Here is a 12,926-nt window from a genome sequence, read left to right on the forward strand (position 1 = left end):
TATACGTAGCTGCCTGCCGGTGTCGTGCAACCTAGTATAAATCCAGCATATTTAGCATCTCCCACTGTTTTCTTAATAATCAGTATGAACTCTGTGTTAACTTTGGAATGTGTTTCATCATGTTTTAGTTGATGTGTTTCATGTCCCGCTGGGCCCTGTCTCTTGTAGAATGCCATGGTAGAACTCCGTTTATGCAGTCTGAGAGTTATCAGACTGCATAATGCTAATGCATGAGAACTCTTTCCTTAATGCATAAATGGTTCTGTGTCAGCCCTGATCTTGTGTGATTATATGCATGTGTCTTGTAAGATTATAGATTATATATTTTATCAAATTATGCCGCTGTAACACCTCAATTTCTCTTCGAGGATCAATAACATATATTATACATCTCATGACTCATCTACTGTAATTACAAAGGCACTAGTAGTTTTCGTTTCTTCCATATAATGTAATGTAAGGTTATATTGTGTATTATATTGAGTACCTGTGATCCTAGTTTACTGAGGCACGACTACTGTCTCTCTTCAATCTATGCATGTGATTACCTTGCTAATTGTACATTCTAAGGAGAGAAAAGTTTAGGTCACATGAATTTCAGGCAGAATGTCGGACCAGAGGACGGAGCAACTCAAAATCTAATGTCTCATTTCAAATCCTATAATTATTTTTCAGGAAAACTCATAGATAAATGTTTAAATACATAAATTAAAATCGTACAAGGCCTTCTCATGCTGTGTATTGGAGAATGCATAACTTACATTTCCTGAGATGTCAGACCCACGCTTGCTTAATTGCGAGGCTAGCGAGCTCGTCAGAATGCTCTGTGACATATTTATGTTTTCCAGCAGAGTACACGATGAACCAATTACCTCACAGGTTCCGTGAGCAGTGGGTGGTCATGGGAGAGAGATCCTACCCTTGTGTACAGTGTGCTGGAGAAAATACCTGATACCTTTACATCAAATACGGTACCTCATTGTTTTATTTTGATTCTGACATTCTGGTTGGAAAACTCTCCTTCATTCCTGAGACATCCCCCTGTAGGCTGCAAATTGAAAAAGCACATACGGTAGAACTCAAAACTCAGTAGGAGGGTGTGTGTGTGTGTGTGTGTGTGTGTGTGTGTGTGTGTGTGTGTGTGTGTGTGTGTGTGTGTGCGTGCGTGCGTGTGTGTGTGTGTGTGTGTGTGTGTGTGTGTGTGTGTGTGTGTGTGTGTGTGTGTGTGTGTGTGTGTGTGTGTGTGCGTGCGTGTGCGTGCGCGATCTACATGCATGATGCAGTCCAAATGTTTGGTTCTGACATTTGACAACCTGGCCATCGCTTCTAGGGCTTGCTTCCCCGACGCAAAACTTTGGATCGTAAATAATAGTCTCCGCTCGTCCAGAATGTCCGCTCAGACCTTGGACAATGGACCAGTGGCCAATACCTCTGGTCTCAACAGTGGGTGGGATCTAAAGCCACTTTAACAGATGGAAAACAGAAGTGTAGGAGTTGGAAAAGCAAAATCTAACTCAACATCTGCATTGGGGTCAATCACAATATCAGTCAAATATACTGTGACTACATGAAACATGAAAATGATTGTACACGTGAGAGGAATGACTGTCTTCGTATGCTGAACTGCAATTTGTATTAGCGATGTTGTGAGCTCTATCCCCTTTAAAAAATATTGATCTTCCTCACAGAATGGGGTCAATGGGGTCCCCCATAAACAAATGTCCCATGACTCATTATTGCACGGACAGCACTGTAAAGATACAAACAGTGTTTCACATCATTAATTAATTAACTGCAATGATAAGTATCAGGGTTAACGTTTTGTTGGGAGGAAATACATCTACATGATGATGCAAATATCGTTGTCATTACTCCGTCATACCAATAATGCCCGACATATGTGGCCGGTTAAGTTTCACCCGTGGCTCCGACGTACAGGCCAGTTAAGACTCACGTGCGGTTAGGGTTAGGTGGGTTTGGGGTAGGTGTTGGACTATTGCGTGTCGGACTGCAGGAGTTGCATTGGTGTGGTTTACCTTAAGAACCGTTTTGTCCCGACCCGACCCTTTGGTGTGGTTTGGGCTTCAAGACTTTAAGAATTTCCCGTGCACTTCACAAGGGGACACTGTGTACCTGTGATAGTACTGCCCACTCATATACAGGGCTGGACCAGGGCATCGTGTCCAAAAAACATTTCAGATGATCACGCGTTTGTCGATGCTTTCCACGTGTCCTTGCTTTCAATTGGAATACCAGGTCTATCTAGTCCCTGATTAGAGAGATCAGAAGACAAAGACACCGGCTGAATGCGATTAACGTCCTACAGAACTTATTTTTATTACTTTATTCACCAATTCAAATTGTAACCAGTATTCTTTAGAATGTGACAACCAATTTCATAGTATGTATTTGACTGACATTTTCTCTGTGAAGTACTATGTAAACTTAGCTTTTAGGTGAGTTCTAAATACATAACGGTTGTTATTATTAACATTACGATAGAGCTGTAATGGGATTACAGATTTGTTATGCCAAGCCTGAGTGCTCACCTCAGCACAGGGAGGGACTGTGTGTGTAGACTATAGGGCCAGCTGAGGTCATCCACTCAGCACAGCCCAGAAATCCTCAGTGGATCCGTTTTTCCACAGCCGCTTTTCACGGTTAATAAGAAGCGATGCAGCGCTGCTTATGGCTTTGGCCAGACAGCTGTCCAACCAGGGAGAAAAGGCCTGATATGAACCATTGGTGGATGCATGCACTCTAGGAGTTTCACGCAAATAAATCCTTCAAGTAATTAGGTAACCATTTCTGGCCCAAAGTTTTATATGAGAGCACTTTGAGTACAAAAAAAGAAAAAAAAGGGAATGTCCACACACGTTTGCTCCCCATCCTCTCTGTATTGCAACCAAACAAACAACGTTTTGCCCCTTTGGGCTTTCTCAAGCACTTTGAGGACAGCATCTGAATCATGGGATGGGATTTCACCCAAATAATTGAAAAACACTAAAGATAACATCAATATTTAAAATAAATGTATGTAAAATAAAAAGTTATGGTATTTTTTCATTGAAATCTTAAGACATGTTTAGCGAATAGCTAATGTGAACTACCGGTATCTCTTAGCATGCTGAAATAGAAAAAGTTTCAAATCTTGGTAGGCAGGTTACTGAACAGATGGCAGCATCTATTAATGAGCATTTAGTGAGCACTAATATGAACTTAGTTTGAAAATGGGTGGTCCTTTAACACCTTCATTCACAACTAGATCCCAGAGTGGGTCTTAAAAAAGCAACCACCAAAAAAACAGTAGCACTTGTTAAGATCTTTGCCTTTAGACCCAGTGAAGCCCGGGGCATATTTTGATCCCGGCACTCCACCACCATTCCAACCCTGACAGGCGAAACATAACCTCTGACCCCGCAACACCACCCCCCTACCCCGGGCTTTGTGAAGTTGCTTCATAACACCACTCAACCCCAACTCTCCAGACCCATGGACTGGGGGGTCCCTGTCAGTCAAGGGGAGCGGGGGAAAATGGATGTGAAGTCTAGCAACACAGAGAAAGGGCTTAGGTACAAAGAGAGCCATGGCTATGTGTGTGTGTGTGTGTGTGTGTGTGTGTGTGTGTGTGTGTGTGTGTGTGTGTGTGTGTGCGTGCGTGCGTGTGTGTGTGTGTGTGTGTGTGTGTGTGTGTGTGTGTGTGTGTGTGTGTGCGTGTGTGTGTGTGGTGTTTGGTGTTTTGGTTCAAAAATCAAGATTATCTCGATTCCTTCAGTTCATGATATGGAGTTGGAACAAAGTATGTTCTGGAGGGAATTTGACTCCTGATTACAATCTCACCTGATAACAATCTCACCCACTCACCTAATTACAAAATCACTTGATAACATCTCCTGCACCACTCACCTGAATTAATCTCACCTGATAACAACTCCTCCCATAGTTAGTCAAATGACATCAATTTCATGCTTGACGGCCCACCGAGCCAAAGACTCAGGGCTTCGCTCTCCAGCCCCCTTCAACCCTCCACCTGTGACTGGCTGACAGCCCCTTCACCTCCTTCATCCCCTTTGTTCTCCATCCTTTAACCCCATCATCCTCTAACCCCCTCGTCCTCCAGTCCACCCCCTTGCCTCCTCGTCCCCACACGCCCCTCATTCCTTCGTCATCAGGAACAGCCCTTCTTCCCTTCACACCCTTGCCTTCATCCCCTTCAACCCTCTTTCTATTTCACTCTATTCAAGTCACCTCTTTCATTCATCAATAACAACTCAAATCACGTTGAAGACATGTTGAAATGTTTGAAGATTTAACTAGTCTATATAAATGTGATTCATTCACGATGCGAGGGACTATAGCTGAGTGCCGACATCAACTCAGGACTCAGACCTGGATCACTGCCCTCCACTCCTTCCTATCCAATATCAGCATACATCACCATTTGGTGCGTAATCCTTCATCAGCAAAGACCCTCCTTCATCACTGACCGACCCAGGGTCAGCGCAGACAAAGCCAACCGCAATGCCAACATGTACAATGGAGGCACTTTGAACTTTCTGCTTCATTCACCACTTTACATTTGAGGCATTTCCCCTGTGCTCTTATCCAAAGTCACTTAAATTGCCATGTTGATAACGCTTCACTGCCTTGTTAAAGGGCACATGGCTGATGATGGACACACTGGGACTCAAAACATGTGACCTTTACTATGCGCGCACACACACACACACACACACACACACACACACACACACACACACACACACACACACACACACACACACACACACACACACACACACTCCTCCAGGAGACCACATTCAGGTGCCATTCTGGTATCTCCTCAGCTTGTCTTCATGTGCATCTGGGAGCTCTGGCGCCGTCACAACATTCCCGTCCAGTATATACGGCACACAGGAAGCTCCTGAGGCCATGGTAAGTGAGTCATCATCATCATCATCATAACAGATAGTGGTTCTCATCCGTTTGAATTTCAAGGACCCCCATAACTCTGAGATTGTACAGTGTTACATATCTGTAAGGGTCCATTTGGTTCCATTTGTTGCACTCTCAGAGAGTTACAGACCTGTAACGTCAATGTAAGGGTCCATTTGGAATCCCCTTAAGGAACACAGAGGGTCCTCCCTCGACCCCACTTTGAGAACCACTGTAATAGACTAACGTTCATACACAAAGTAGTACTGTAGAATGACTATACGGATGTACTTGTTGTGTAATTGCAGCACTATAATAGCAGCCAAATGCCATGCCGGTCCACAGACAGCACACTGTAGTTTCAAGGTGGGAAAATCCCTTATACTGTAATGTCCCTGGCAGAGCCATGACAAGCGTTTCCTAGCACTTGTGTTGCGTTTGCGTTGCTTCGCGTTCGCTTAAGTTGTGTGTTTTAATGCCAGCTGGAGTGGCACTGCCGGCTGGTTCCCACGGCTCTCAGTCGAGGGGCAGTGTTGATACGTCGGTATCATATGGAGTCACACTAAACCTCCACTAGACCCCTGTAATCTACAGCCATTCATCCACGGTCTGGTGGAGCCCAGTTCCTTTCTTTCAGACTCTCTCATCCTGGATACATTTCTGTCTCTGGGTGTTCATCTGATTCTGTCTCCTTGCAGTCTTTTCTCTGTCCCACCTATCACTCACTCCCTCACTCACTCTATCCCTTGTTCTCTGGGTCTGTCTGTCATTCTTCTTTGTGTCTGTCTCCCTCAATCGCCGTACTCTGTCATCGTGCATGACCGTCTTTGGCTCAATTCTGTCTCTTGTTTCTCTTTATCCATCCGTCATCCCTATTTCTTTCTCTCAATGCTTCTCAAATGCCTCTCTCTCTCTCTCCATCTCTCTGTTGTCCATTTTAATTCCTGTGAAGCGCAGCATTTTACATACGAAACGTGCTATACAAATAAAGGTTGACTTGACTTGACTCTCTTCATTTTGGAAGGTCAGATCTCTGTTTATCCTGACAAACACAGGCTGCTATGGAGATCTGCAGATCATTCACCTAGTGCCCAGAGGTCTGCCCGTGGGTGTTCTGGATGAAGTAATTTCTGGGCAGCCCACAGAAAAACCACAATTCTCTCACTTGAACTTGCATCATAACCAGCGTCGGTCAGGCTAGATTATGGACTGCGTGCTTTGCGGTGAATGTGTGCTAAGTGAAACATGATAACATATTTCTTTCACAGCTGTTTTTTGATGGAGTTGCTGGTTCTTGCAACTCTTAACTTTGATGCTTAATTAACATTGAACCAAATGTACCACTCCCAAAACACAGCATAGATAACAGCTGTCTTTTGTCTTCTTGCTGTTTTGAATTACGGTAATCATATCTGTAATACTAATAGGCATGACATTTTCTGATGTCCTGCCGTTGTTTTGGCAACTTCAGCAGTTGAAAGCTGATCTGGAGATGTCTCTGTCAGATGGACCTGACTCACACAGACCATTATGTAGAACAGGCATGCAACTGAGTTATAGCTAGATATTATAGTTATGATAAAAGGTTAAAAGTTGAAGTTCACAACTAGTACATCTTGTGTATGGGTACATAGTATTTATGGAAGAAATGTTACATTTTTCCCTGCTCTGATCGTTTACAAGCCTGATTGTCTGAAAATGATACGCTGTCTCTCATCTCTCTTCCCTGTACCTACGGCTACGGTATGTCTATGTGTATCTATGTCTAGCTGGGTTCCTCGTCACGGTCTCACTTCGACACTTGGGTCCTGGCTTCAAAAGAGGTAGTGCTGAAGAGCATCTCGGCTATCAGCTATAGGCCAGGGACATGACAGACACTTTCTGACAAACAATAGACTGGACACGCTCAGAGGGCAGAAACGCCACAACAATCAGAGTCTTCGAAGCGGAAGTGTGAGCATTGGAGTTGGAATTTAAAGGCTCATAGTATAGTATGTAACTTTGCCCTAGCTGTGTCTTCATGACAAACAGCCCTCTCTCTGTATTTTGGTGTTTTCACTGTTTCTTTTGGTAGCCCAAAAAACGTTCCCGTCTACCAAAAACAAACAGTGAAAACAGTGAACCAGTAGATCGGCTATATTCACTATTGTCGCAAGTTTTTATAATAACAGTAAAAAGGAACTGTTTTGGACATACAAGGTTTCCACCGACAGCAATACATTTAGGTTGAGTATTGTGAGATGTATTATCTAGGTAGTTAATTGCATTTAGTTTTGTCAGTATTTTACGTGTGGAGGTCTATTCATTGGTATGGCCTCTCTCTCACAGCATCACTCCCAGGCTGACTGACTCCTATCTGCCTGGCCTGTCAGAGAGAATGTCTCCACACATCTTTATCTGTTCTCCCTGCACCACCCTGGCTCCTGTGAGTGCTGAGTGTGTGCATCTGTCTGTGTGTTGGGAGGTGCACGTCGTACATCACAGTATTAATCACATGAACCCCAGCATCCCGATTCTGGGTATGTCGTGGTAGGTGAACATTCAGCAAAGTATACAGTATGTGTGCATTTGTTGAACAGCTGCCGATCTGCAAGCTCACAATGAATCGCAATTGGCTATTTGAAGAGATTTCGAGGCTCAAAAGGAGGCGGCCAAGACAGACGCCTGGGGAACCCGATCAATTAGGGTTTAAGAATGGATAAGTGTCTTTTGTATGTGTGGGAAGTAAATGCATGTGTTCTCACTATTCTGTTAGTGTATCCATATTTTCCCATATAGCTTGTGCATGTCTGAATGTTTGTCCATTGGGTAATTTATTGTAGCACCCGGGAATAGGGCACGGTTTCAGACCCATCCGAACCCCTTTGACTTCCATTGTACAATTAAAGACAAATATTTAAGAAAATTGTCACGGTACTTTTTTGTCTCCTGAAAAAGGAGAAATACAAAATAATTGATTGACAAAAAATACAAAGTTTCCGCCTCACCGGCCTTCGTCAGGTATACTCTGGATCCTGCACCCGTTGCAATTTGTGGACGTGCGTGCACCTCTTGACCATTACTTTTTTGTCTACTGGCAGCTTACACAAGGACGTTGTCACTGATCAGTGCAGCTATTTATCAGATTCTAGCTCCAGACAAACACACAGACAGATACCCAGACTGATGGGTATCTGGCTAGCCTCCTGCAGAGCCACACTGTGGAAATAGATCCTGAGGCGTTCATTGGACACACACGGTAACATTCCAGCATGCCTCAGCATGCATGGGCACACATGTTTATTGCTGTGTTATAGTGTTGTCATTTGTTACAGGAATATGTTGGGGGGGGAATTGGAGTGTTTTGGGAAACACCACAAGCACACTAGTTCTGTGGGATCCAAAGCAGGGATCCCCATCGCTGTCCTGCTACGGAGCTGGGTCAAAGCTGTCTAAGCCCTGAATGGTCTGCAGTATCACCACTGGAAAAGGAAAGCAAGGTGTACTGTTCGCAGTGGGTCAGCCTTTCTGTCGTCGACAGCCGGCTATATCACTGATGGCATGCACCTGAGTGGATGAGAGACATGCAGCCTCTCCTATTGCCCCTTCATGGCCTCTGCAACAAAGTGCTCCAAAGTCCAGCTCGGCTTGGTGGAAGTGGGACACTTCCGGGTGTCCAAGAAGATCCTGCAACGATTTCAGGCCTGCAGGTCAAATTTTTGCCTATCACCTGAGCTGGAACTATAGGGGTAAGGCAGGGTGGTCAGCGGGTGTGCAGCCATAAGAGAGACAGCGAAGTCAGCAAAGTAACTTTGCTGACTGGGCCCCAGCCTTGGCACCCACTAGAAACGTGCCTATGATTCCCAATACAAGGGAGAGGGCTTTTTTCCAGAGACTCAGTGTGGGTGTTCGACTGAAGCTTGCCAGCAAATGGACAGGGCTTTGGAAGCTGCCTGGAGTGGTCTCTGGTGCAATTGGTAAGGGGGAAGGCCCTCCGCACGGAATGACCCTCACTCCATGGGACACCAAATCCCTGAGCCTGCAAGAGAAGAACCAGCTTTGTGTTGGGATGTGTGGGTCGCTGGGGACAGATAGACCCCTCAGATGGAGGCTGTGTAGCATCCCGGGGTGTGCTTTTGACAGGGGAGGGACTTCCCAGCATGTCTTGGGGTGCAGTGGGCACATATGTTTATTGTTTTATTGTTGTTATTGTGCTCTCACTTGCATTAGGGAATGGTGGGAAATGGGAATGTTGTGTTCATTCTAATTAATGTCATTGGGTTATGTTATGTGGTTTTGTCAAGGAGACGTCAGAACAACACATTGGGTTATGTTAACCATTCATTTTACTGTGTTTTGGGGAAATACCATGAGTGACAGGGGTTTGATTGATTGATTGAAATATGTATTAACAGTTTGTAGAATTTACAGTACATTTTAAGCACAAACTCAATACAAAGACTGTCAACTGTGAGTGGACGACCCAATTAAGCATTACACTTGTTTACAACAGGGTCCACATTGTTCAATTCATCAAAAAATTGTGTAATTGTGTGAGTCATTGAAGTGAGGTCTCAGTGTGACAATTAATAGTTTCCAATAGTAATAATAATAATGTGTATACTAGGCTAAATAAAACCTCTAAAGAAACCATAGCACATTAAATTAAATTGAAAAATTGATAAATTGGATATCATATCTTCTCAGAGGTTTTAGGAAAAACACTCACTGACGTGAAGTTTAAGTTAAAACATTAATATCCACACTTAACATCCTTGTGAATATTGCCTAGTATGTGTGCTTGACAACCAAACTTTGCATTGGAAATATGTAGCAATAAAGTCTGAAACATCCTTTCCCCCTGCTTCAGGAATGGGAGGCAGTAGTCAGCAGTAGGTCGCGAAAGGAGGGCTTAACTCCAGGGTGTTAATTTGTATCTATTATTGGGGAATGGGGTAGCAAGTAGCGGCATTTGAGGGGAGGGTTGAATTAGAAAAGCGGTGGTCCACACTCCACACACAGAGAGAGAGAGAGAGAAAGGGAGAGAGGGAGAGAGATTCGGAGTCGGATTTCAAGAGTTTGAGGGTCGCTTGAGTCCCGGAGCACTGAAGCTGCCTTTGTTTCGTCAGGAACCTCAGGCAGTGCAGGGAGACGGTAGACCGATAGAGAGAGGAGAGAAGGGGGGAAGAGAGAGAGTGAGAGAGGGATAGATTTGTCTCAAACGGAGTGAGTGAGAGGCAGAGCAGGCTCCAACTGTGCCTTACCTCTCTAGGACAAGGGGACCTTTGTGAGGACCTAACTTTTTATTGCTGAAGATGACTTTAAGGTAAATGAGGATGCATGATAAGTATTTTTGTCTCTCGGTTGGTTTTTGTTTGTGTTTTGCTCACTTTGTGCTTGTGTCACCATGCAGCTTGCCTCCGTGGTTCTTTGGATTATTTCTACTCCTGTGCTCATCTGCTCAGCTTTATGGTAAGTGAACCGCAACGTGTTATATCTGACGACTGCTTTCGCTGTGTTGATTGTTGATGCGCTCCAGGCGCGTACGTTTCATTGATTCATTGAAAGGTTTATTGTGCCCACGGAGTTTTTAAATGCACGTTTTGACTAACTCAGTGCATCAATTAACGGTCACGGTCCATTATCCATTATGTCCAGAGTAGCACTGGACCAGGGCCATGTCCAGAGATGTATGCATTTGAGATTGCAGTTGTCTGTCAGTTGTGTGGCACGCCACTTGTCTTGGACTTGGATTGATTTCACACAGCGAAATGTGACAATCCGACACCACCCACCAGTGTAGCCCTGGTCCAAGGCTTACAGCGAGCCTCTGCTGTTGCGCGCAGCTCTCACGCCGCGTCTGCAGGGGAGAAAGGATTCCACATGCATGGACGGACGGTCGAAGCCCGAAGGTGGTTTTACTTTAATTGTGACGTTGTGACGTTCAGGTCCAGTTCACTTCACCTCAGAGAAGCTAGAAACCACTGGAGCCGTATGCGGTGGTCCCAGACAGAGGCTTATGGATGTGTGCGTAAAGAGCGTTCATCCATCAACAGCGAGCGTAAAACCGCACCGCAGTCAAAATACACGGCTGCTGTAGAGTGGTGCGTCTGAATTGAATGACGTGTTGGACACTTGATGGATTCGGCGACTAAATGTAAATGAGATATTGCCTGGATACGTATAAGCCTAACATATAGTTTCTCGACACCTTTCGCTTGACAAAAATAACGTGTTTATCAACCGAAAAGGTCGAAGTTTTATATATATATATTTTATATTTAATAGCAGGAATTGACAGTCCACCATGCAGCAACACAACATCCATACTTTGTTGATAGCGGTGGCCTGGACATTTAAACACAAACAGTTGATTTCTGCTCGCTTTTGTACTCGTAGCTCATATTGGGATAAAGGTCTAACTTAGTTCGCTTGCTTTGTTTTAACAGCTCGGGTGGATTTTTTCCGTGATTAATGGGATCAATGAGAGGAGTTCAATGTGTTCTCAATTAACTCCGAATTTCTTTTCCATTGCTATTGCAACTTCTGGCGAAGACGCACAAGGTCCACATTCACACAGACTGGGTTTCCTTCTTAACACACTTCAACAATCAGTAGCTTGCTGCATGCAATAAGGAGATGAGGTAATGACATCATCACCCTCCCCTGATTTTGGACGCTTATTTTTTGAGGGGCCCCTTATATGTCCAGCTTTGAGGGTGTGTGTAAACACAAACATTGTCCTCCTGACTCCTAACACAAACATTAAATGCCATTGATAATGCATGGTCAGTTTGGCGAGGACGCAAATTTTGATTGGCCGGAATGAGATGATGTACCACTTGCGTGTGATTAGTTTTAGTCTGACAGCAGACTTTTACTTGCAATTGGAGTTTAATTGGCCATATAGGCTACAGTAGGACAACAGAGTGAGGAAGTCCATTGATTTCATTCACATTAGCCCATTTGAATAGTAGCCAACTGATGCTGTAACTAACTATAGCTTACTCCCTGGGGGGTGAAACCATAGACTGTAAAAAATATGGACAAAGCGTTCCCCGGGTCTAACATGAACGTAAAATGAAGCCTAAAATTCCTTGCAATGGAAGTCGCCATCATTCTAGATCCGTTTGGGCCCAGCTGAGCCATTGGCTGGCCCAGACAACGAGGCTGGACTTCCCCCCTTCTTCTTTGTTGGTTTTTATTTTGACTCGAGTGGGTGGGGGATCCCGTTCATCGATTGTAACGGTAGCCACGCCCCTCAGAACATACGCAACTTTATGGTCATTTTTTTAATACATGGGACCATAATTTTCCCAAAAGAATATTATGACATTAGAAATTAGACTTTAAACTAGTGACTGGAAGCAGAAAGTATTCATGCCCATGTTTATTAAGGTAATACAGTCTAGTTGAAGTTGGGCCCAAATACATGGATCTCTATGGAGCTATGGGGTTTTTTGAGCCCAATGACAGCGCCACAACAGGACATTATATGAACTCTCAGGAAATCCCAATTTCCTTATGGCTTCACAAAATATCTGTCTGACTGCCCCCCTGGGTGAAACAGAGAAAAGAGAACAGACCATGAGTGATAGCCAGTTGGAGGAAGAATAGAGAGAGAGAGAGAGAGAGAGAGAGATGGTTCTCAAAGTGGAGTCTGGGGGTCCCAACAAAATGAGAAACAGTGGTTAAATTGGTTAAACTTCAAAAATCCACAAGCTCACAACGTGGTCGTTGCAGATCTGCTATTTGACAAATCCAACCCAAATCTTGTCTTTATGGGGTTCCCTGCCCTGGCACACAGTCTTTTCAGATGGGGGTCTCCAGAATCCAGATATCACTTTGGTGGTCCTGGTCCCTGATATGAATATGTTTGATAAAGAGGAATGGAAACAGAGAAGGTAGAGGGGAGAGCAACGGTTGATATGAGGAGAGAGAGATGATGTAGCCTACTGAAGGTCACTGTTCATCACATGAAGTCATCTTATTAGTTGTCTGTCAAGACCTTT

The 12,926-nt window shown here is 44.3% G+C and overlaps 1 protein-coding gene across 3 annotated transcripts in view; it reads left to right on the top strand.

Annotated features, from left to right (window-relative positions):
• Positions 1-9,887: 9,887 nt before the first annotated feature.
• LOC310868185 (collagen alpha-1(XV) chain-like) overlaps positions 9,888-12,926 on the top strand; it is a 99,347-nt gene continuing 96,308 nt past the window's right edge. For all 3 annotated transcript variants that reach the window (XM_083778470.1, XM_083778471.1, XM_083778472.1), the window contains exons 1-2: positions 9,888-10,240; positions 10,328-10,386. In XM_083778470.1, the coding sequence (XP_083634596.1) occupies positions 10,230-10,240; positions 10,328-10,386 (70 nt within the window). In that variant the 5' untranslated portion in view covers positions 9,888-10,229. The remainder of the gene's footprint in view (positions 10,241-10,327; positions 10,387-12,926) is intronic.

This window comes from Protomyctophum parallelum, assembly GCF_964188405.1.
Source record: "Protomyctophum parallelum genome assembly, chromosome: 12".
Taxonomy (NCBI): domain Eukaryota; kingdom Metazoa; phylum Chordata; class Actinopteri; order Myctophiformes; family Myctophidae; genus Protomyctophum; species Protomyctophum parallelum.